Below are 26675 nucleotides of genomic sequence, written 5' to 3' on the forward strand. Positions count from 1 at the left end.
TGTGATCTCGGCTCACTGCAACCTCTGCCTCACCGGGTCAAGTGATTCTCCTGCCCCAGCCTCCTGAGTAGCTGGGATTACAGGTGCCCGCCACCATGCCTGGCTAATTTTTGTATTTTTAGTACAGACGGGGTTTCACCATGTTGGCCAGGCTGGTCTTGAACTCCTGACCTCAGGTGATTCGCCCGCCTCAGCCTCCCAAAGTGCTGGGATTATAGGCATGAGCCACTACGCCCAGCCAATGAGCTAGTTCTTAGCATGTTATCTGGCTAGAAAATCAAGGAAGGAGTTAAAGGCAAATATGTAGGAAACATCTGAGTGGACTGGACCAAGCCTGGTCTACAACCCTTCACCATGATATTTGCATGCCTTCAACACAAGGCAATACTTGGTAACTGCTCAGAAGATATTTACTGGATGAATAAATGAACTATAGGACAAGGCTGAAAATTTGAATTCTGTTAAAAAATAAAGTTATGAGCAATTTCTTAATATATTTTAAAGACAGTGCTGTATATTGAAGAGGTAGATCGTGATGAATACTTAATATTTATTTCGGGGAATTGTAGCTTGTTTAGAGCCTTATGGGTCCATTTCAAGTTAGTTTAGTGCCCACTATATTCCCAGGCACTAGGAGTGCATGAGGAGTGCAGCATAAAACACACCCTTGCTCTCTGGTTGATCTTGGTCAAGTGGAAGGGACAGGCATGGAGGGGCATGGTGGAATGTGCACCATGCTGGAGTCATGTTCTTGGGGTGCAAAGGAAAGTTCCATCAATGCTGCTGGAGGGGAGGGTGGTTTTGGTTTGGGAACACTAAGCCCATGACATGAACTGGGTTATGAAGAACAGGTAGGGTTTCTCCAGGTGGAGAACGAGGAAAAGGCAGAGGGGACGAGATGCGCAAAGGCATGGATAGAGGCAATGGGGGTGAAGCCACCAGACATCTTTGGGGAGACAGCAATTGTGTTTATGAGGTACAGAGTGAAAGTGGGGGAAAGGGAAACAGCCTTGGGGACAGGTAGGGGCCGCATGGCTCAGAACTCATTTGCCCACAGAGGAGAGGGGCTTACTCTCGTGGCAAAGGGAAACCGCAGAAGGGACTTAAGCAGAAAAGTGATCTGATCAGATGGATACTTGAAAGATAACTCTGGCAGTGGAGGGAAGGGTGGGCAAGAGAGGCCAAGACTAGAGGAGGCAGGCAGGCCAGGTGACAAACCGGTGAGGGAAAAACTGGGAGAGATGAGAAGATCCAGAGATCTCAGCTGTAGCAAAAGTGATGAATGGGTGAGATGATAAGGAAGGTGAGTTCAGGTGTGAGGTCAAACAGAGGGCAAGGATACGTTTAACATTGCAATCCTCATGCAGAGACTGTGCTATTAACATAATAGGTACTAAACTAACTTGAAATGGACCCACAAGGCTCTGAAAAAGCTAAAATAACTTGCTCTGTAAGTGAATGAAAACATTTAAACCATCACTTACATACATACTAACACCATATGTCCTAAATACATACTCATGTACTTGTGACACCTTTCATTTTGGCCTGTCGCCTGAAAATCAATACCCTTGTCAAAAAAAAAAAAAAAAAAAAAAAAAAAAAAAAAAAAAAAAAAGGGTTGGTTGACTCTGCAAATCAATTTCAACAATAATGACCTCTGCTGGCTTTTTAGCGCATTTGCTTCTAGCTGAACCCAAGGAATTAACTTTACTGGGGTCCCACTGTTTGGTTTCAAGTGGGAAACCAAAGTCCCCTTCCATGGAGACCAAGTGCCAGCATGGAGAGTTTTATCCTCAAGAACCTGAGCCGCAGGAGCTCTGTAAAGAAGCCCAGCATGCTCTGCTAGAAGATTCGACTCGCAGTCAGGTTGAATGTGATGGCTAAGCACAGCTGGGTGATGCCTGAGAGCAATGAATTTGAGTTCAGGAAAGGAACTGAGGAGCGGTGGTGACATCTTGTAGGGGCAAGCTTTCTATCGGCCTTGCACTAGGTGCACTAGAAGAATTGGCCCTCGGCTTATGAACAAGACCCTAGGGCTGGACCATTGAAGACAGTGAGAAGAGAAGAAACCCAATCAGATGATACAGAAGTTAAGTTAGAATCACTAGATTTTGGCAAGCTTTCTGGGTGCTCTACAATTAGCCTAGGCAAGCTAATTAAAAAAGCATCATATCTAAGATAGTAGTAAGTGAATTCTCTACGCAAAGACATATAGAACACTGCAACTTTCAATTACCTAATGATTACTATGACAAACTGTGAATAAGTAATCCATTCTAATAATAATAACCACTGAAAGTTCCTTTAGTATCAGTCTATATTCATATCCATTGCATAGAATTACAGTCACATCCTCATACTCTCTGAAACAACTTTGCCCAAGTATTTTTACAATTTCTTAATGGAGGGTTTTCAATCCTTTACTTCTACAGTCTTCAGTGCTGACCCTCTTCCTCCATCGTCCTACTCCCCCAGGCCCCTTCCCCGACCATTTCAAAAGCATAACATCAGAAAAGTAATGCTGAAACACAAACCAATTGCCTTAGGATCAATACAAGTTCATTGCATAAACTAGGGTGTTGGTTAAGGTGCAATAATTAAGTGCAAAACCTCAGAATGTCTACTGATAATCCTGTGACTCGATAAAGCATCTGAACAAAAGAGACTAACAAGTGAAGAGTCCAGTGTCTCACCCAGCTCCACATCTTGATCATCGGTAAGCACAAGAATAATGTTGGGTCGAATGTTTTTTCGTTCCTGCTGTATCCGTCCTCTGAACCTCGGAGATCTGACAGTCGAACAGAGGCTTCCCAGCAATTCTGTGCCCAGGACAGCCAAAACCAGAGCACAACAAGAATACTTCATTGTATTTGGTCCAATGTTGCAAAACTGACAAAATGTCTCCGTTTCCTGATTTCTGGAGTTCTGGGCAGTCAGAGAAAAACGGAGACGGTGAGACTAAAATGAAATCCAAACTCCAAGCACAGTTGCAGAAAAAGGGCTACAAATAAGTCAGTATTGGCACATAAGCTGGCAGAGACAGGGTTGTACATGAGTCAGAAATAGCAAACCCTCACAAGCGCTGGGTAGTTTTTTAAGCACTTGATTATTTTGCAAATTCACTTTTGTCCTTTATTCTCATTCCAACTTTTCCTCTTTCAATTCATTGCCAAAATAGAATTTCCAACACAGAGCTCAAATGTAAAAGCTTTCTGACAAGAGCTAATACCTTGAATTAGGTATCCTGGTTGAATAATCAATTTCTATTCTCAGAGGTATTCAGAACATCTGCAGATAGGGTCCTGGAAGGAGGAGAAAAAAATACAAAGGAAATATCAGTCAACGATTTTAAAAACAGATTTTCGATCTGAAGTAGTCTCTTGCAACAGCATATCATATGTGTATATATTATATATATTTTTTCTTCTGTGCTCCAAAAGGGAGGAACAGAAGGAAACAACTTTCAGAACTGCTAACAAATGACTCAAATGCTATCTTCATTTCATAATCAGCTCCATAAAAGGGTGGTAAGGTATCGCCCTGCTCACACTCTGACAGTACTTTACACATCCCCAACAGAGCTGACGATCGATTAGGAAGAGCCAGCAGTGCCAGGGAAACAACAGAGCATTGGGAACGAGTGTTTGCATGTGGGAAGCAGATGGCGCAAGGGGCGTGTTGGGGAGCGCTGACTCACCTGCGTGTGATACTGAGTACCTAGCAAGCAGAACGAAACACACGCCACACCTGTCATTTGTCAGCTGCATTATATCATTCACTACCCAGGAGAGTCTTTTCTGCTGACAAAGACTTCATAGTAAGTGACTGGGACAATTTTGTCCAGCCTCTGAAAACCTCCTCACTGTCCCCCACCAATCAATCACCAGAAGGAAAAGGTGCTTCCTCCGTGCAAGGTTGGTTCCTCTGTCCTCAGCTTGTGCCGGCACCTAAGTGGACAGAACACCCTTTTGATTGTCAATCACCAGGCTTACTGCTGGCAAGACCGGTAAGGCACAGATAGCACAGGGGTTTTGCTTTGCTGCAGATCTTAAACCTGCAAAGCAAAATGATTGATTGGCCCTGAGGCTGGAGTTAGCGGCTACCCTTCCACATTAAAAAATAAATAAATAAAATCCAGAAGGGCGAGCTGCAAAATCTTTGCAAAGCTGCACAGAAGGAGGCTTTGGAAAGGGTTGGAAAAATGCCCCTCTCACTTTGGAACACTAACCTGCTGAAAGCTTTTCTCTTGGAAAGATAGCAAAGGGCTCATTAAAAAAATAAAATCTTTCTCTCATATGTCATGAGGGAACATCTTTTTGGGAATTTAGGCTGCCCTAAAATTAATTAGATAGCAGTCTGTTTCATCAGTCACTCAGTCCCCATACACCTGAGAATCTGTATTTTGATCTGCAACAATAAACTGGCATTGGATAAGTAGGCATAACTAATTAAGTGTAAGCATCGCATAGCAGGAGGAAAGGGCTCCATCTCTCAACTTCATGCCCTTAATTCTGGAGGGTGACAAGGGGTAGTGAAAGAAGAAAGACTGGATACCATATACATTATTTTGTTTTACACAAACACACACATATTTTAACTTTATGAGCTGTTTTGTAAACAGTTCTAATGCTTTTCACTCTGCAGCCTGTAATTATACTGCAAGAGAGAGAAAGAGACAAGAAGAAATAGGTTTTTAAACAAAACTCTAGTGTCTGCAGCCAGGCAGTCCTGACTACATTATCTGCAACACACAAGCCAGCTCCAATTGATAACGGAGCTCTGTAGAAGTCACTAATGTAAGATTTGGTGCTTTCTTCTTAATAACTCAGGGTGATTCCACAGTGATTGCTGTGCATGGCGAACACTGAAAGCCTGCAATTATTCTGCACTGACTGACTTCTGTGCATTTGTTTTAAATCATGAGAAACTTGATACAGGCACGAAGGGACAGGAAAACTAAAGGAATAACATGACAAACAATGGCTTGTTCTCACAAAGCATGGGTCGGGCTAAATTGTTAAATACAGAAATTTCTTAAGAGGTTGGTTCTTTAAGTAGTGAAACTTTGCTCACCTCTCAAAGCCTGCAGAGGTGTGTGAAGGGAGAGTTCGTGAAGAGGGCCTTTGTGCACCCACTATAGTGTAAACCAACCTCTGCTGACAGTAGCAACCCAGGAGGAACAATTTCAGGCTCACTGCATTAGACAAACAGTGGCATTTGAGTTTAAATAATCAGCAACACTAGAAACTGGAAGTTCTTGACAATTCAGATGCTGTTAACCTTTGCTGGAACCCAGTCAACACTGCCAGTTATTCTTTTCTTTATCTTATTTACTTTACTTCTTCCTTTAGGAAAAAGCAAATTAGCTTTAATGATACCTTTGTGTAAACTACGTCAAAAATCATTTCCTAATATGGAAAAGATAGAGCGGTTTTTTCCTACGAAGCGAACTTCCCTTCTGGTGAATGAAAAGTGCAGAAAAGATCTACATTATTTTCTGCCACGGCTTATCTTATTTTTTTAACTAAAATTTTTATTTTTTATTGACAAATGATAATTATATATATTTACGGGGCTCAATTTGATGTTTTGATAAATGCGTACTTTGGGGAATGATTATATCAAGCTAATTAACAGTCTACCTCCTTAAGTGCTTATCATTTTTTTTTGTAGTGAGAACATTGAAGAATCTACTCTGTTAGCATTTTTGAAGCATACGATTAATTCATTGTTATTAACTGTGGTCACCTTGCTGGGCAACAGATCTTGAAAGTTTATTCCGCCTGTCTCACTAGAACTTTGGACCCTTTGGTCAGCCTCCCCCACCACCACCACCACCATTCAATTCAGGGAATTCGTACCTACAAGGATATACATTAAGTGGTCAAGAAAATTGAATTTTTCACCTAGTCTGGCCAGCAAGAGTCCTCTCTCTCTTTTATCTCATCTTCCTTCACTAAAACACACAAAACATGCCATTCTAGAAACACTGCACACAGACAATTCTTTATTCGAAAATGACCTTTCAAAGCCTGTCATCCTCTTACTCCCTGGTTTCCAGCTCCAGAAGGAAAAGAAGTAAAGAAGGGAAAAAAATCCTGACAGACAAAATGCAGAGCTTGACAGAAGAGACAAGGATGCAATGTTTGAATTGGATACTTTGTGGTGGACAACAGGAGTCCTTAGAGACTAGCAATTGGTCTTGAGAAAGAGTAGAAAATGAAAGAAATGTAGAAAGGTTTTTCTCACACATACAAAGTGAGTTTGAAGAACAGTGTTTTATTCTTCACCGATCAAGACCAGGTTATAAGCTCCTTTGACTCCAAGCCATAAAATGACAACAGCAGTTGTAGTTATGGCCAATTGGTGTGGAAAGTTTACAGGACTTTGTTTAGGGTGGTCAAGCCAAATTATAAAAGTGGCATTAAATGTTTCAAGTCACATGTAAAAGAAAAAGAAAAACAAAAAAAGACTGGAAAGATGTCCAGCCAACTGGATAGAAAGTTTAGGTCACATATGTTTGTCCCGCAATACCCCAATCTAAACTCAAGCCCTGTTGCTCCCAAAGGTTTAAGGGGACCTCTGTCTTCCCCAGTCCCCCCTTTGGCTGGGCTGTTTGGTGCTAGGTCTCTAGAGGGGATGGTGGCCAATACATCGAAAGCACCCTGCTTTTGTCTACGGCGGCAAAGTATAGTTTGGGACTTTTGGGGGACCTTGTGACCCTTTTGGGAGGTTCATGAGTTCAGAACTATTTTTGATAAGAATACTGACACATTATTTGCTTTCTTCACTGTGTTGACATTTCTACAGATGGTGTAAGAGCAATGGTAGGTAGAACCACTTTCCGCTTTTGTCTTAGCATGAACGATAAAAGCTTCACATATGGTAAAAACAAACAAACAAAAACAACAAAAAAAACCCAGCTTCACTTAAGATGAGGCAGTAAAATCACTACTTTTATTAAACCTTGACCTCGAGTGCACATATTTTCTTTTCACTGTTCTGTTTTCTGAGACAGGAGGTTCACTCAAAGTCCCTTGTTGGCTGGGGGAGTATGATGGCTGTCTTGAGGAAAGGCATGAGGGTGGCTGAGCTGCAAGCTAAAGTGGCTTTAAACAAAAAAATGAAACATTACTTTTACTTAAAAGAATTTTTTGGACTTGGATATTTGGCAGACATTTTCCCAAATAATGAATGAAATAAGCCTATCATTTCAAGGGAAACAATTGACAGTGTTTGTTACCAATGATAGAAATCTACCTTTCAAGCTAAAATGAGAATTTTGGAAAACTTGTATACTCCACTTGGCAGACTTCCAATAAGTAAAACTTTTTCTGATGACAACGATAGTGATGTTAACAAATGTTATTTTTTGATATTGTAAAATGAAATGAGTCAACATTTAGAATATTTGCATAGTTCAGTGAACCAAATTTCCCAAATGATCACAGTGCTATAAAATCTTATATGAGTAAAATATTCATTCAAAGTACAAGATGACCACTGGATTCTATTGTAACAGAATGAAAAGTTCATTGACATGGTTTCATATTTCTTTTTTTTTGAAACGGTGTCTCGCTCTGTCACCCAGGCTGGAGTGCAGTGGCGGGATCTCAGCTCACTGCAAGCTCCGCCTCCCGGGTTCACGGCATTCTCCTGCCTCAGTCTCCTGAGTAGCTGGGACTACAGGCGCCCGCCACCTCGCCTGGCTAGTTTTTTGTATTTTTTAGTAGAGACGGGGTTTCATCGTGTTAGCCAGGACGGTCTCGATCTCCTGACCTCGTGATCCGCCCGTCTCGGCCTCCCAAAGTGCTGGGATTACAGGCTTGAGCCACCGCGCCCGGCCTGACATGGTTTCAAGTTTCTTAACACAGCTAACCTTTAATGAATTATCACTTGCCAAGTTTTGTTGTAGTATCAAAGAATATCCACAAGTATCTGAAAAAGCTATTAAAATGCTTCTACCTTTCCAACTACGTATTCATGTGAGTCTGGATTTTATTACTGTACTTCAGCCAGAACAATGTATTTCAACAGATTGAATGTAGAAGCGGAAATAAGAATTCAACTTTCTTCTTTTCAGATAAACATTAAAGACATTTGCAAAAATGTAAAACGAATTCATAATTTATTCACAATTTTTTTTGTTTGGAAAATATAGCTTTTTAAAATAAAATATGTCATTTAGGTTGACATATAATAGATTTATTATTTTCAAAAGAATCAAATATTTTAAAATTTTATCAGTTTTCACTTCTAAGTATTAATAATTTATAATCCACATAAAAACTGTTGGGGTAAGGGTCTTCAATAAATTTTAATTATATAAAGGGATACTGAGCCCAACCAAAGGGTTTGAGAATTGCTGACTTACAGTGTACCTTGTTCTATAGTTAAGCCCAGACTCTCACATTTAAGGCTCTAGGTCTGGCCCTAGTCACAAGCTTCTCATTTACTTTTTTTCCTTAAAGCCTTGAAACTGTCCTCAGTTCTAAATGCCTGGTCTCAGATAAAAGTTGTTGATGAGTGATAAAATTCTGTGTTTTTTTATTCCCCAAGGATAACACAAAATTTTACAAATGAATGCCCACACAGCTAAAGTATACAAGGGACAGGGTCAGAACAACCCACTTGCCACAGAAAAAACTTCTCTAGGATGGGGCAAAAGAATTATTTCTAGTGCAAAGCAATGGCACTTTATAGTTAGGCCAGAGAAAAAAGGGACACCATAACCAGTTGAAACAGCAGGGGCAGGGGAGATTATGTAGTTATGTGAAGCTGAATTTAGCCAGAACACACGTAGATTATTGTCAGAGGCAAGCAAAGTAGAATTACGCCAGCAAGAAGCTGGTACCCACATCTCATCCTCCCATCCCACATTACTGTCTACACACATTTCTTAGGATCAGTTAACATGGCCCTTTCCCATTAATTTTGGCTTTTGAGTCTCCCAGAGATTACTTCTTTTCTTTAGAGTAAGCCTTCAGGATGTGCTATCTTCTTTATAATATACGTGAATCCACGAAGAAGCTAATTTCTTCTTTTAACAACCCCATAACTGGCAAAGTTCACCTACTGTTAATCTCCAGAAAGCCTGTTTCCTGGTCTAATTTATTACAACTCCAAGCAAAGAAGATAGACAATCATCCCCTCCTGGTGTAGTAACACTTTTACTCTCCTCGAATAATAAATCCTCTTCCAACAAACAATGACGGCTGAAAAGTGTATGCTTGTGACCTGGAGTACCTGTGGGGAAGTATTTGACTAAATGATGAGATCTTCCTTTCTCCTCTCCTCCTCCCACCCAACACTGTGAATCCTGGAATTGGAAGGAATCTTCAAAAGTCATCTATTCACACAGTGGTGAGTGTTGTTTATCCCTGGTGTATGGGGAGGGAGAGGGACAGGTTTTATTTTTTTGGCTGAATTCATGTATATATTGAATTTTTTCAATAATCGGTTGCATTACAAAACATAGAAATAAATAAACTTAAGTTTTCTAGGTTTTTCTCTCTGTCTTCTCGGGGAGGAAGAAAACAGATGGAGTTGAAGATTGAGAAAGATTAAGTGAGAGTTGAAGAGTGAGAAGGATGAAGCAAGAAATGTACCTTTGAGACTCTGCCTCATAAAAGGAGGAACTAAAATCATATAAAAACAAGTTTCTGAAGGGCATTTTAGAGAATGCATAAAGTCCAAATTAAAATTTGTCCAGCTTCTTTCGGATGAAATAAACAGGACAAAGGAAAGCAAACTGATCTAGATATTATGAAAACCACCAGAAGAACTCAATATTCCTGAAGCATATGTTACAAAGTGTCTAAAGGGACTAATAATGGTCATTGGTGACCACTTGTGGTCCAAATGATCAATGGTTTCAACAGTGGCAGTGAGATCCAAGAGAATGAGAACAAAGAGACAACTGGATTTCCAAAAGAAGAGGCAATGGAAACTTCAGTTAAAGTGGATTTATATGAAATACTATGCAGCCATAAAAAAGAATGAGATCATGTCCTTTGCAGGGACATGGATGAACTTGGAAGCCATTATCCTCAGCAAACTAACACAGGAACAGAAAACCAAACAGCACATGTTCTCACTTATAGGTGGGAGGTGAATGATGAGAACACATGGACACATGTGGGGGAACAGCATATGCTGGGGCCTGTTGGGGGGTCTTTAGGGTTGGGGGAGGGAGAGCATCAGGAAGAATAGCTAATGGATGCTGGGCTTAACACCTAGATAAAGGGATAACATGTGCAGCAAGCCACCATGACACACATTTACCTATGTAACAAACCTGCACATCCTGTACATATATCTCTGGACTTAAAATAAAAGTTGATAAAAAAAATAAAGTGGGTTTGGTGGAAGGACAGCAATATTGTTAAAAAGAACTAGAATGTGATCTTGGGCATCTTAGCTAGGTCTTAAAATATATGATTTATTACATTAAATTTCATTAAATTGGCCTTTGGTTTTATACATTTATAGCTTATTTGTACTGAAGTACCTTGAGATACTGCATTAGTCAGCAGAAGTAGTTTGTTGCAATAACAAAGAAATTCCAAATATGATAAAAGCATATTTGTCACTCATACTGCAAGTCACACACAGGATGGCAGAGAGCTCTGCTCTGCCCAGCCATGCATGGATGCACACTGACGGGGGCAGTGTTGTCCTGTTGCTGCAATAAGTAGACCAAGACGCAAGGGAAAAATAAGCTCAAGAATTTTGCAGGAGCTTTTCAGGGCTTCAACCTGGAAGTGACCCACTTCACTTCTAACATTTCATTGGATGTGATTAGTCATGTGGCCCCACTCAACTGCAAAGGCATTCGAAAATTTAGCAGACCACAGTGTTTGCTGAGCACTAATGTCTATGCCACAAACTTTATGTTTCATTAGTACCCCATGTCTTTCTCTTTCTCTACACACACACACACCACACATACACACACACACGTGTGTATGCCCACACACATACTTAAGATATGTGTATAAATATACGTACCCACACACAGACACATATCTCAAGTAACGAAGAAACAATCTTTCTCACAGTATAAAGTTCTTTATAAAAATCATTCTTAGGTACTAAAAATATACTTTCGACAGATTCGGGGATTTTTTATACATGTTTCATTTTAGTCTGTTTTCCTGATGAACATAATCTGGCACAATGCAAATTTTTTAAAGTTCCACAATTCTCGAGATACGTTTAAGTTGAAGTAAATATTTTTAAAAAGACAATTAGATGGTATATTTATGTTTCGAAAGCATTTCTGGAAACACTATCTCATACTATGAGAAACGGTTTCGAAACATAAATATACTGTCTGAAAATCATTTCTCGAAATACTATCTCGCAGTCGTATGTAGGAAGAGGAACACCTGACTTTACTACATAAATGAAGCTGCGGTCAAGAGAATCCCACTGGCATACTTCCTTTTTGAGATGGAGTCTCACCTGTTGCCCAGGCTGGAGTGCAGTGGCATGATCTTGGCTCACTGCAATCTCCACCTCCCAGGTTCAAGTGATTCTCTTGTCTCAACCTCCTGAGTGGCTGAGATTACAGGTATGCACCACCACACCTGGCTAATTTTTATATTTTTAATAGAGATGGGGTTTCACCATGTTGGCAGGCTGGTCTCGAACTCCTGACCTCAAGTGATCTGCCTGTCCTGGCCTCCCAAAGTGCTGGGATTACAGGTGTGAGCCACCGCGACCATCCACTGGCCTACTTTCTATGCCATCAAGTTCACTGCTAATATAATGCTCTCTAACTTCTTCTAGGTGTTAAACACAGCAGAATGGGGAAACAAGCAGAGAGAGGACCAGGAAAGAAAGCTCTGGGAAACAGTGTGAAGGAGGCAATCGCATTTCAAAAGACAATTCTCTTTCCTAGCTCAAGGCAAATTATGGAGATTAGCTGTATTTTTTTCAAAATGTATTTCTTACAGGAGAACCTTAAAAAAAATCAAACATCTAAGCCGGGCGTGGTGGCTCACGCCTATAATCCCAGCACTTTGGCAGGCTGAGGCGGGCAGATCACCTAAGGTCGGGAGTTCGAGATCAGCCTGACCAACATGGTGAAACCCCGTCTCTACTAAAAATACAAAAACTAGCTGTGTGTGGTGTCTGGCACCTGTAGTCCCAGTTGCACGGGAAACTGAGGCAGGAGAATTGCTTGAACCTGGGAGGCGGAGTTGCAGTGAGCTGAGATCATGCCACTGCACTCCAGCCTGGGCGACAGAGTGAGACTCCGTCTCAAAAAAAAAAAAAAAAAAAAAAAAAAAAAATTCAAACATCCTATTAAAGCCAATGTCTTTGCTTGGAGACATTTTCAAGGAAACTTTAAAATTCAGATTAGTTTATGTATTAATATTTCTAAAAATCTTCCTTCACAAGTTGTACTGGGAAATAGCGTTTTGAGATCGTTTGTCCTAATGGTTAAATACATAATTCTCAGTCTTTAAATAACAAAATCATCTTCACTATGTACCTAAATCCCTGAGCTATCTTCAGATATCGGGTCCCCTTCAGCTCTAGACTCCTCTCTCAATGACTAACAAGCACAGCTTTACAATTATCAAGTAAAAAGAGCAACTCTACTTAAATTTCTAGTGAAATTCAGGTGTGCAGTCTTGGAAAATATCACAGTAGAATAAACTCAGTAACTAGTATGCCCATCTAGGAAAATTAATTTACTGTATTAATCTTAGCAATAAAGCATATAATGAATAAAAATTGCCTGTCGGTTATCATTGACACTAGTGTAATCTATGATATTCTTATTCAATCAAATTCACCTTCCTATCTTCAAATCACTATCTAGACATAGAGATATTTATCAATTTCTATTTTTTTCCTTTTTTTTGAGACCGAGTCTTGTTCTGTTGCCTGGGCTGGAGTGCAGTGGTGCGATCCAGGCTCACTGCAACTTCTGCCTCCAGGTTCAAGCAATTCTCCTGTCTCAGCCTCCTGAGTAGCTGGGATTTAAGGTGTGCACCACCACACCCAGCTAATTTTTGTATTTTTAGTAGAGAGGGGGGTTTCACTATGTTGGCCAGGCTGGTCTTGAACTCCTGACCTCTGGTGATCCACCCACCTGGGCCTCCCAATGTGCTGGGATTACAGGCGTGAGCCACTGCGTCTGGCCAATTTCTTTTCTTTTCTTTTCTTTTTTTAGAAAGACTAACAACTCAAGAGATACAACAGGAGATTTCTAAAACCATAATTTTCCTAACATTTATAGACTCAAATAATGAATCGGTAGTGCCTTGAAACTTTATGACATCTGTCTTAGTTTACTTGCTGGACAGAGGTTGGGAAATACTTTAGCTAATAAAAACTTAGCATTTTATTCTAATGTTACAAAAGAGCAACCTTTATGAAGTTTTATCATAAGAATTTATAGAATGAAAATGTTAAGAGCCACATTAGCATTCTAAGCTGTTACTTATCTTATATGTGAAATAAATCTTCCTGAAAAGGCTCAGATTATGATCTAGGTCCATGGACATATAAGGCAAATTTACACTTACTGTCACTGTGGAGTGTCTTTATAAATAGATGTTTATAGGTGGACCAGTCCTTAGAATTCTTCCATACAAACGCCCAGTGGTGTTCCACTTTCAGAATTTATTTTCTCACTCATTACTCTACTTTGTTGTAAACCTTCATTTCTCAGCACACACAAGAACAGCACTTGTCACACAAAGCAGCTGATATAATTAAACCAGATGATGGGCCCCACATGTAAAGCCAGCCATTCATGAAAGCTGGTCACCAGAGGCCATTTCAAACAATGCATATTTTAAAGTCATCTAAAGTAATCCCTTCTCTCTGCTGATTTGGTTTCCATGAAGTCTTAAGCACATGTGTGCTGCAAAAAGGAGGTTTATTAAAACCTGATGTGATATTACAGATTATAGTGCAACAGAGTTGGGTTGATTTTAATGTCTGTCTTCAAAAAGAAAAGCAATCTTTAATAATATTTGCAAGCTTACTAAAACATCATGCATGGAAAGGAAGCTAGATGATGTTTATTAATTAAGGAAAAACCAAAATAAAGACTGTACTCATGTTCTCTTGATTAGGGTATATATAAAATTTGCATAAAAATTGGGGGGAAATGAAAACAGTTTTTACTGATGAGTGGATTAGCCAAACATAGCAACTATTTTCCAACTACAGTGAGGAGCTTGGTTTATTTGGAAAATGCTTTATAAAGTTGTGAATCTGAAGTCTAACATTCCCTTGGCCCGCTCTGGTGAAATATTATGAAATGTGTCATAGAACAACATTTGACAATTTCAAAATATTAATAGCTGTCATCATTAATAGAAGTATACTAAGTCTGGCTGCCTGCAAAGTTTACCAGGGCTCCTAAAGTTTACCGAGACCTCCAGTCCTGGTGGACTTCTAGATGTTTTGTTAATTTGCTGGTTCTCTCTGATCTTTCTTTGTGTTTCATGACTGTATTTAGTTTCAATTAGGGATGAAAATACAAAGGCTTGGATTTGACATGCGTGGTCCTCCATATCAGGATCTCTTGCATACAGCATATCCTTGAAGTACACACGAAAGGAAACATGTAAATGATCATAAACCGTTTTTGCGAAATCAGCAAAAGTGATGCTCTGGCACACAGGTCTTCTACTTTTTCTCCTTGGAACATGGCTTCAGGGAACAGATTGTCTATGAGAAAGGAGGTTAGCAAGCCTGACTCTGGAGAGCTAATGTGAAGGAGGTGTTCTGGAAAACACCTGTGGAATCTCTAAGTCTGAAAAGGATCTTAAAGTTCACCTCCATCAACCTTTAGTGAATAAAACTTCTCACTCATCAGTGAATAATGTCCCTGTGTAGGTAACAAGGGACTCACTAGGCCGCCTGTTTAGTTTAGGGTGAGAGTTCAGATTAGGAAATTCTCCCTTTTATTGAACAAAAATCTGCCTTCCCCTTTCTTCTAGATGCTTACTCATGCTCTATTCTTCTGAGCCACACAAAACAATTCTATATATTTTTTTGCATAACAAATGATTTAAATAATTCAAGATTGTTTCTATCTAACTCCTAAATCATCTCTTACAAAACATACCTACGTGGTGGTCTACTCGTAATTGCGGGAGAGAGTTGGAAGGGATTATTTTTAATTTGGCCATTGGTTGGTTAACTATTGGATCAATAAATCCTTTAAAACTGTAGTTACACAAATAGTAAGCCAGCATATTTAATGCCCATCTGGCTCAAAGGGATTTTGACTACTAGACTACTGCAAATCAATGGTTTCCAAATTCACTAAGAAAAATGTCCTTATGTACCACTATTTTCATGCTTGAACTAAATCCAAATCAGAAATCTTCCAAAATTTGCATAATTAAATTGCTAATTAGTTCTATTGGAGAATAAAGCCAGGCAAGAAAGATGAAGATCCAGGCTAGTGTCATAATCCAAGTACTGATTTTTAAAAAAAATTCCTTGACAACTTACTGATTTCCTTGTAGCAATTAGATTTTGAGGAAGCTTTTCTTCCCAAAAGAAACATCTTTGCCACACATGCCTCCTAACTTCAGAATACTGGATACTTTAAAAGAGCTATGTAAGAGAAGAACAACCCTTAAACAAGAGTCCCAGGCTCAAGTACTTAATTCATAATGTGGAGCAGGGGTTCATCAGAATCACCTAGAAGTCTTGTTAATTACTCCAGCATTTTTGATTCTGGGATGAGGCCTATAAAATTGCTTTTTTTTTTTTTTTTTTTTTTCAGATGGAGTCTTGCTCTGTTGCCCAGGCTGGAGTGCAGTTGTGCAATCTCAGCTCACTGCAAGCTCCACCTCCCGGGGTCACACCATTCTCCTGCCTCAGCCTCCAGAGTAGCTGTGACTACAGGTGCCCGCCACCACGCCTGGCTAATTTATTTTTATTTTTTTAGTGGATGGTCTCAATCCCCTGACCTCGTGATCCGCCTGCCTCGGCCTCCCAAAGTGCTGGGATTACAGGCATGAGCCACCAAGCCCAACCAAAATTGCTTTTTTTTTTGGTGATGGAATTTCACTCTTGTTGCCCAGGCTGGAGTGCAGTAGCGTGATCTCAGCTCACTGCAAACTCCACCTCCTGGGTTCAAGTGATTCTCCTGCCTCAGCCTCCTGAGTAGCTGGGACTATAGGTGCACACCACCATGCCCAGCTAATTTTTGTATTTTTAGGAGAGACGAGGTTTCAGCATGTTGGCCAGGCTGGTCTTGAACTCCTGGTCTCAGGTGATCTGCCCTCCTTGGCCTCTCAAAGTGCTGGGATTACAAGCGTGAGCCACTGTGCCCGGCCTTAAAATTGCATTTCTAGAAAGTTCCCAGGTGATGCTGTTGCTGACGGTACTGGTCTAGAGTACAGCGATCAATCCACTAGCACCAATGAAAGGAAAAGTGAAGCCCAGCCAAGCAGGTGTTGCAAGTCTCTTCCATGAAGGCTGACTTCTCAGACCTTTGCATGGGCTGAGGCAGCTAAGCATTTACAAGATAGGATTAATGATACTGCCAATTATTTTGTAGCTGATAGGACTATATTAGGCTCATCCTTCCCAGAGTTGCCAAGAAGGCAAACATGCCAACGCACAGTCTATCCTAGGCATCAACAACTGAAGGAGTTCTCCATGGGAGAAACTTCACCTCCTTCGACAAGTATCCAGAAGTGTTCTTTTGAGTGGCTTTCAAATGACCAGCTAACATCTCTTTCCATGTCTGAAAGAATAAGGTTGCTCAAATTCAAATTCTTGACATATGTGAACTAACGGACTCTGACAGGGGCCCACGCTGGAGTTTGTTACATTTATTAAACAGCTGCTAAGCTCAAAGATAGGTTCACCACTCCCAGGCTGAAATTTCCATCTTAAGGTAAATTATTACCAGAGATTAAGGAGGCAGAGTGAGTTACTTGGCTTTTGTTTTCATAAAGCCCTGATTCAGTTTACCAATTCTGTTCAGCTATATCTGCCAATCACCCCCTGTGGACCTTTCATCACCTATGGCCTCCTCTTTGAGACAATGGCAGGTGAATGTAGCTGCAGTAGGAAACACACTTTGAATCTATTAAACAATATGATCCAAAAAATGTATGAAACCACCATGATAGGAAAGACACCATGACATTAGGTGCTCCTGGGAATGCTGAGCTGAATCCTTCATCCCACACTGTGGAAGAGTAGGGAAAGGGATGCGGCCACACAAAGTGAGCTGGAAAAGTGGGGCAGGATTCACGGGGACCAGGTGCAGTGGGTTGAAATTGGGCCAAGGTCATGTTTGCAACCTTCCAAACGACTTTATCTACCTCAATTCTTATCGCAGCAACCCCAAATTGGGACACGTGGTCTGATACCCGGTTGAGAAGCGAAAACAATTTTGGAGCCCTAGCTTTCCAGTTGCCTGACTTCAGGGAGTAACTTCCAGCACCACGTGGACTAGTGCCAGGACCTTGGCACAACTGAAAGAGTTCACGTCTGGTCTTCTTTCCTTCTCTCTTTTTGCTCCCTTTTCCCCTCACCCCCTCATTTTATCGCCAGCTCCTCCTTCATTCCTCAGATCCTACAGCCCCATTCCGGCCCCTGACTGACAAAAGTCCCTCACCACTCCACTTTTTTCTTTTTGTTCTCCTGAGTTTCCAACTTCCCACAATTTCCAAGACGTGGATGACACTCAACTCTTAATCAAGAAGCAAGAATTTTTGCTAATATCCATTGAGCATGTGCCATGTATTAGACCTTTCATAGTCATTAGTTTATCATAGCCACACACCAATGAAGTAGGAACTATTCTCACTCTTTTTTTTTTTTTTTTAAAATGAGAAAACTGAGATTCAGGGAAGTTCAGGGATCTGTTCAAGATTACACAGTAAGGGCAGAACGGGGACAACCCCACACCAACATCTTTCTTCATAAGTGTTCTGTTTTTATATTTTCTCTTGAAGTGCATTTTCACTCTAAAAGATCTTGTATGTCTAGAGAATTTCAAACTGGCAAAATTAATGAGGGGAAATTTTGAGGGGCAAAAATGAGCTTCAGGTGAATCTGCCACTGTGCCTTACAGTATCTCCCCAGGAGAACAAAACAGGCCATCAGTATTGCAGCCACACACCACGTACAGCCCCCCTTTCACCTTCCAAACAGAAGCGGACCCCTCAGAACTCAGTAAAACAAAGAGTCGTTGCTGGGTGAGAGAGTGGACTGGTGGTTAAACATGAATATTCAAGACCACGAGTCACAGCTCCATGAATTCGAGGGTCTCCTCTATTTGTATTTAGCATTGTGGAGTCGCGAGACAACTTGCAATGATTAATTAATCCTTGGTAACAAGGCAGAAGGTGAAATAATTTGTGCATAGTCACGCAGTCGGTCATTCTCAGGCTCCGAGTTAGTACTGGTGTGCTTGGTTTTCCAGAAACAGAAAGCTGTCCTTAACCCACATCTTAATGAGTGACATCATCTTCAATATCCCCAGTCCATGAAAATTCCATCCTCTGAGATCCCCCTTCCAACCCAGCCCCAGCAGGACTTGTCTCCCCAACTTCAAGGAGACGAGGCCAGGCATCCTGGCTTGTGGGGTGCAGGAGGCACAATGTAGCTAATACTTTGCATTTGGCTGCTTGTGGCTGTTTTCCCACCATCTCCTCAAGTGCAATTTTAACTGAGGCTCTTCACAGTAATACCTCAATTATCTATCACAGTAGGGGAAAAGGGGGTCTCTAGATATGTGAATTTCCATACTTGAACTATTTAAAAGCTCCAACTTAAAACAAGCAAATAAAAATAAAATATTTTAAAGCATACGGAATTTGCACAAGGAACCCTTTAAAGCTCACAACAAAAAATGGGTTATTTCCTGCTGTTTCATGGAGTGGGGGTGGCTCCATGCTGCTCCAAGCTGTGGCTCTTCTCACTCCAGAGCTTGGGCTGAGGCATGGCATTGTCATGGCAGGAGCAGGACTGCTGATGGAAACTGGCAATGCTGTTCAAAGCATCTGCTTACACAGGGCATCTGACACACCTGTTGATCTGCCATTGGCTAAAGCAAGCCATAGGGTCGAGCCCAGGGCAGGGTGGGTATAAGTTCTGCTCTCCTGGTAGCCCTGGGTGGGGATGTTGATTTCCTTCACTTCTCTGGTTTGTGTGTGTGTATGTGTGTGGGGAGGTGGTGATAATCATTGGGGATTGTGACAAAATCTAACATACACACTTTCAAAAATTAATTACATATTTCCTGGTAATCAGTACAAAAATTAATTACATATTTCCTGGTCATCAGTACTGCAGATGATGTCACTGTTTTGTTTTTGTTTTTTTTTTGGCTCTGGGTCATCAATATTAACATCCAAGTCTGCGCATGGTGGCTTATGCCTGTAATCCCAGCACTTTGGGAGGCCGAGGTGGGTGGATAACTTGAGGTCAGGAGTTCAAGACCAGCCTGGCCAACATGGGGAAACCCTGTCTCTACTAAAAATACAAAAAAAGTCAGCCAGACATGGTGGTGCATGCCTGTAATCCTAGCTATTCAGAAGGCTGAGGTGGGAGGATTGCTTGAAACCGGGAGATGGAGGGTGCAGTGAGCCGAGATCATGCCACTGCACACTCCAGCTTGGGCAACACAGTGAGACTCCATCTCAAAAAAAAAAAAAAAAAAAAAAAAAAAATCAGCATCCAAAGTGCTCTAGGCTGTGATTTTGACTTTTTCTAAGGGATACTGGGATGTGGAAAGCAGTTTGCCCAATACATAAACGACACCAGACCGACACTGTTTGAAATTCCTTACGGATGCTTTTCATAGTATTGTTTTCACCTCCTTTGCTATCAATGATCATTTCTAGTTATCACTGGAGTGTTTACACTTGTCTTCTAATGTGCTAGGGAGAGTATTCTCCTGCCTTCTCCCTTCTATAATAATATGTGAGAGAGATACCAGGAAGAGGCTTGTTAGACTTCATTAGATTCATGTTTAAAATGAGAATGAAGACACGAGGGTCTCTCAAGTCCTTTGTGTGTGGGCATGGTGGCAAAAGGTTGTGTTGGGGGCGTCATCGGTTTATTAAAATTCTGCTTGCTTTTGCTTTTGTTTCCCTGTTTTTGTGGGCTGGTTGAGGGTGTTAGATAAATGAACTTAGAGAATATTGAGCTGGATTAAGTTCCAAGCACTCCTGCTTTGCCATTTTCCATATTTAGCAGATTTTTTCCAGATACTTGCCTAAGCATTAACACTACCTGCGATTTGTTCAATTCCATTTATTCTCACTTCCAGAAACATTTTGATTCAGCAACCCCTTGTTGAGCACCTGTATAAGGCACTTCATCAGGCACTACTGAGATAATGGAAAAGAGTCCTGCCTTTGAATGGAAAGTCATATGCTATGCTACGTATAATACACTTTCAAAATGTGTTGGTAACTCCCTTTACTCTAAAGGTGGAGCAGATGGCACACTTTGAAAGGCCCCAGGGCTTCCTGGGGTGTGTGTGATACTCTCTGTGGGTTGATATTACCCTGAACACCACAGTGGCGTGCAGTGCTCATGTTTTTCAAATGAAAACAAACCCCAAAGAGCCATATTCGCCAGTCAAGGTAGATGAAAGTCAAACATTTTCAACTTGGTTAGTGCACAACTATTTCCTAGCTAGCATTTTCCTCTAATATATATTCAGTTATCTTCTGAAAGCCTGACCTTGCATTGCTAATAACTGAACTGTGAACCAGATTTTTCATATGCTTAGGTGGTTTCTTATATCTCAAATCCCATGGGAAGATATTTGCTCTTTCATGGATAAAATAATTCCTCCTGTGTTCACAAGGCATCACAGTTCAGGAAAATATTTTGGTATAAATCATCAAATTTGCTCTTCACAACTTATATGGGCAATTAGAGCAGGCGTTATTATTCCTCCCCCACCCACCCCACCTCCACCTACCACAGTTGCTTGACAAAGCATAACCTGAAATTATACTCAGGTCTTCCGACTCCAAGGCTGGTAGCTATTTTCCAACATGAATCACTTATTTTCCATTTTTATAATTGTCAACTTGATCGTTCATGGATATGGATGGTAAAAATATATAAGCTAATATAATGTACAGACAAGCAAAGAAAAGACGTATTTGCACTCATTTCAAACCTTTTCATTGTTACTTTTCACAAAACTCACATAAGTAGAATATTGGTTTCAGGTTTACTTATTCTTTCTGCACAAACGCAACAACCAGTAAAAATACAAAGAGGTAATGACTTCCCGAGTCATGTGAATATAGTGAGTTGAAGTGTTAATGCTGCTTCCTAATATTTTTAGCAACATTATGATGTTGCTCAGAGTACTCTTAATAGACTCTTATGTTTTAACAAAATATGTGAAAAACAATATTTTGGTAAAAATATGTCTACAAAATAGCTCAGATTAAATCACTGGAGGTTTAATAATTTAAGGAAAGCCTTGAGATACGTTGATTTTAACATTTTAAACATTCTTTTTACAAAAACAGATTAGGAAGTTAGATCGATTATACCAAAAATGCATTTGGACTTGACATGAAACTCAAAATAATTTTAAATAGAAAAGGACTGCTTTATGGGAATTTAGCATCTTTCCTGTGGACAGCAGCTGGAAAGCTTGTAATTCTCTAGGTAGGACTCATGGGGAAGAGGGCAGCGGAATGTGCTGCATTCCTGGAAATTCACCTCACCTTGAATCATAGCTTTGCCTGACCACAGGGATAAATGTAGAAGACAAAATAGTTTTCCATATAATAATGATAAGGCACAACTTTATTTTGTCTGATAGCAACAATCTATTTTCTCCATACTGTGAACTCATCTCATTTCTGTTACCATTTCTAGAAAACAATTACTTTTTCATTTTTTTTTGCTGTTGTAGAGTCCTAAATGATGTGGTGCAAACTGCTAATTCCCTGCCTCATCATTCATTGTCTTCTTTATTTACAACAAGATCCCAATTTTATTTGCAGTGGCCAGCTATAGGTGACTTTTCTTAGTTGCTGTAGCAACTCTATGTGCCCACACGACTGATTTCTTTCCAGTGAGATGTAATGAAAGGATTGTGTGGGACAGTTCTATAAAAGACTGTGGAGGCTAGACATGGTGGCTCACGCCTGTAATCTCAGCACTTTGGGAGGCCGAGGCAGGCAGATCACCTGAGGTCAGAAGTTGGAGACCAGCCTGGCCAACATGGTGAAACCCCGTCTCTACTAAAAAGACCAAACCAAACCAAATAAAACAAAACACCAGCTGGGTGTGGACTGAGGCAGGAGAATCCCTTGAACCTGGAAGGTGGAGGTTGCAGTGAGCCAAGATCGCACCACTGCACTCCAGCCTGGGCAAAAGAAGCGAAATTATGTCTCAAAAAAAAAAAAAAAAAAAAAAAAAAAAAAAAAAAAAAAAAAAAAAAAGAAACAAACCCAAACCAAAACAAAGAAAACAAAAAATAAGCAAAAACAAAAGAAACAAAAGAGTGTGGGTGGCCATTTGTCATATGTCATGACTGGAGTTTCGGCAGCCATCTTGGGCCATGAGAAATTCTCACAGATGGAATGCTCCATCGTGTAGTAAAGAGAGAAAAGAATCCTGAGTCCCTAGTGGCTAATGTCCCAGTCTTGATGCCCTGACTCTGAATTTTCTTTACTTGAGAGAACAAAACCTTTAGTCAAGAAGGCCCTATTTTGGTTTTTGCTATGTGTAGTCAAATACCCAATTACATCTCCTAACAAATCCAACTGTTTTTTCTCATTCTACAACCATCCTGGATTTAAAATGTTAGGACATCATGGCCCTTAACATCAGACCAGAAGAGTTTGGTTTATATTTGAAATAGGACAAACAATGACAATATGGTAAGTGCTATGAAATTGATAGAGGCAAGTGGGAACAGGAAATTCTCTCAACAGACAGTAAGCTCCAAACTCTATTTAACTCATATTTAAGGCAGTTTAAGGTTTCTGGATCAAATAAAGAATATTAATAATCTCTCATGAGCCATAGAAATGAAAAAAAAAAGATTCCTTTATCTTTTTATAATTTTTTAGGATTCAAGTATATTTCATTATGCCTTGAATTGCTCTTTAGTTTCTTTAAAAAACAACAACATTGAAAAGCCTAGAGTCTTCACGCAAGCTATCTACCTGGACTCTACCTGAGTTTTCCTGAAAGAGGTTAAGAGGTAACCCCCAAAGGATGGATTTTCATATTTTATATCCAAAAGAAGAATTTCAGTATTGTCAGAAAATATTGCTAAAGATATTCTATATTTTCTTAACCAATTGTAAAATTGTAATGTTGGATACAAAGATGATACTAAAAACAACTCCACAGGAATTTTGGCACATGTTTACTCATAAGAAAAACTTGATTATCTGTCTTCATCTGCAGGCATTTTCCCCATTTCCTTTCTCACTCATGCAAATATGATTTTCATTTTCAGTTGAAAATAGGAATTCTGCTTTCACTGAATAGCAAAGGATTTTTTAAAGAAACAAGGTTTCTAGGCTTTAAAGGAATTTTAAAAAGTGATTTGTTGGACCAGGTGTGGTGGCTCACCCCTGTAATCCCAGCACTTTGGGAGGCCGAGGTGGGCGGATCATAAGATCAGGAGTTCCAGACCAGCCTGACCGACATGGTGAAATTCCGTCTCTACTAAAAATACAACAATTAGCCAGGTGTGGTAGTATGCACCTGTAATCCCAGCTACTCAGGAGGTTGAGGTAGGAGAATCGCCTGAACCTGGGAGGCAGAGGTTGCAGTGAGCCGAGATCATGCCACTGCACTCCAACCTGGGCAACAGAACGAGACTCCATCTCACAAAAAACAAAAAAACAAAACATTTGTTTTGTATAAATGTCTCAGTTATACCTCACATTAGAATTCCAAAAACTCAAATTAATACATTACAACACACTATTCTTAGACTTGTGAAACTGATTTTATAGTAATTACTAAACTCTAAAGTTATTAATAAACTAGCAAAGTTTAGAAAGAAAAACATGACTGTGTAAATCGAAATACCTTAGCCAATTTGATTTATGCATAACTACCATGAAATGGAAATAATTTGATAAACTTGATTAGTTTAGACTATGATTGGCAAACTGTTTCCTGTCATGGAAAATACTAACACTGATTATATACAGCACACTGGGATAAGCAGATGAGGCCACTCACTGTCCAAGGGGCTCTGGCCATCCCAGGCCTGCCCAGCCATCCTGAGGCTGAGCAAGTAGATATCTTGGTATACCTGTAGTCCACATCTTGACAAATCTGTAGTCCATTTGTGGCCCACTGCCAACATAGAGTGATGCTAGGATGCTGCAGTCTAGAGAATCAATTGGGCTATGAGGATTTGTAAATGATGTGGCTATTTGTCAAAAAAAAAGATGTAAAAGTATTGAACACAGATGACTAAAAAAAATCAGGGGCTTCTATTTACAATAGCAAAGACATGCAATCAACACAAATGCCCATCAATGGTAGACTGGATAAAGGAAATGTGGTACCTATACATTGTGGAATACTATGCAGCCATAAAAAAGAACAAGATCATGTCCTTTGCAGGGATGTGGATGAAGCTGGAAGCCATTATCCTCGGCAAACTAATGCAGGAACAGAAAACAAAACACTGCATGTTCTCATTTATAAGTGGGAGCTGAGCAATGAGAACACATGGACACAGGGAGGTGAATAGCACACGCTAAGATCTGTCAGGGGAAGGTGGGGGTTGGGGAGAGCATTAGGGAAAATAGCCAATGCATGCTGGGTTTAATGCCTAGGTGATGGATGATAGGTGCAGCCAACCACCATGGCACACGTTTGTTACCTATGTAACAAACCTGCATATCTTGCACATGTACCCTGGAACTTAAAAAAATAAAATAAACAACAAAATCAACAACAACAACAACAACAAAATCAGGGGCTTAATTTATATATTTGCGAGTATGGTATGTATACAGTGGTGTTTTTAGAGTAATTAGAAAAACAAATAGTCTGATTTGATCAATAAGAAGTATCAATTGGATGGTTGCTAAATCTCTATCTCATAGAACCGCAGACTCGTAGCAGTTTGTCACGCTTGTCAGAGGGAGTCCCATGTTGTTTTTGTCTAGGTTAAGACTAGTTGGGGTGTCCTCTTCTCTCACAAGTGGGGCCATTTCATATTAATTTGCTTTACCCCCATATTTCTGTGTAATGTAGATGCCATCTATGACATTTGATTGAATTTAGTGGGAAATTAATATATAGACCTGGAGACATTATCCTTTCTTCCCTGTTTATTTCACCACCTTCTTCACTCCTGCTCTGTCATTTTCTATCACACTTCTCCCAAACCCACACCTACATTCTGCTTGTTTCTTTCCCTTTTCCTAAATTTCTGTTTTCAGGAATCAAGAATGGACTTCAGAAGTCATCGTATTCAACTTATTTTAAAATTGAGGATGCTGAGGCCTCGAGTAATTGATAATATCATTTGTATCCAACTTATACTGTACAAAGGTTTCACATACTTGTTCTAGTTTGGATCCTCCAGTAACTCTAGGCAGCACTGTTGGTATCCCCATTTCTCGGGGTCAAAACAGATTTGGAGAGGTGAAATGGCAAAGTCCAAATCACTTTTTCTCAAAGTGGAGAACGAAGCCATATCGCATACCTTTCTGCTACACCACAGAATACTCCATCATGACCACATTGGGGACACACACTGCACTAGATGCAAAGCAGTTTCCTTTATGTTCTGTGAATATTTTCATGGAAGCCAGTTCTGTCTTGTGTTAAGGAATTTTCTCAGATGAGTAAGTTGCATACGTTATAAAGAAATGTCTTCCGCCCCCATCATAACCACATATCTAAACTTTGTGAAACCCTCACCAATATTCTTCAGCGTATGCAGAACTCTCAAGGTCTTACAGTAGTGATCTCCAGAAGTTATGTCAATGAGGAGGGTATGGGAAGACTGGAATATAACTGTATGTCGCCAACTCTCTGGGAAGAAGGTGTTAGGGGACCTGCCTATCCTTCAGACCTTTGAATGAATGACAACACCGTAAAGAAAATGTATAATAACAGGTCAGTAAGCCTCAAGTGTAAGTAGGACATACCTTCCTCTTACTCCTCTTCCACTCCCTCTCCAGTTCCTTCCCATCAATGGCTTGGATGAAGAAGTGTTGAGAAAGAATGGAAGTTCAAATATTTTCAGTGATCTACAAATTAGTACCTTCACAATTCTAAGCTTACACCATTTCCATCTTTATTCCTTTTTTTAATGAAGAAGTTAAGTTTTATACTCTGGAAAACAAATATCATTATTTATCCATATGTCATACACTCACAAGACCTGCGCATCTTATTTAATGGCTTTTTCTCCCTAACAAATATTTGGAAACAAAGACATTCTTCCTAAGCTCTTCTCCCTGTGAGAATTTTGGGTTCTGTGGTTTTGTGGTACCCTATTTGAACAAGAAATCTGTACTTTCAAATACATGTTCAGAGATTACTGACCTTGCTTTAAAAATGTCACTGTTAGAAGTGGATATCTTTTGTTTCTACTTTCTCTTCCTTCTCTTTCACATATGATGCATTTGTTACATTCCCTCATCCTCAAATCATATGCTAGGGTAAACAAATGGGATGAAAAGTGAGAA

The 26675-nt window shown here is 40.1% G+C and overlaps 1 protein-coding gene across 5 annotated transcripts in view; it reads right to left on the reverse strand.

Annotated features, from left to right (window-relative positions):
* Window positions 1-26675, reverse strand: part of SULF1 (sulfatase 1) — a 193767-nt gene that overhangs the window by 92847 nt on the left and 74245 nt on the right. For 4 of the 5 annotated variants that reach the window (XM_030937961.1, XM_010375044.2, XM_030937963.1 and 1 more), the window contains exons 3-4: window positions 3233-3305; window positions 2697-2928 (exon numbers count right to left, since the gene is read on the reverse strand). In XM_030937961.1, the coding sequence (XP_030793821.1) occupies window positions 2697-2868 (172 nt within the window). In that variant the 5' untranslated portion in view covers window positions 2869-2928; window positions 3233-3305. Of the gene's footprint in view, window positions 1-2673; window positions 2929-3232; window positions 3306-26675 lie in introns of those variants that run through there. The other variant, XM_030937962.1, reaches the window with a different exon arrangement.

Source organism: Rhinopithecus roxellana, chromosome 9 (assembly GCF_007565055.1).
Source record: "Rhinopithecus roxellana isolate Shanxi Qingling chromosome 9, ASM756505v1, whole genome shotgun sequence".
NCBI classification, from domain to species: Eukaryota; Metazoa; Chordata; class Mammalia; order Primates; family Cercopithecidae; genus Rhinopithecus; species Rhinopithecus roxellana.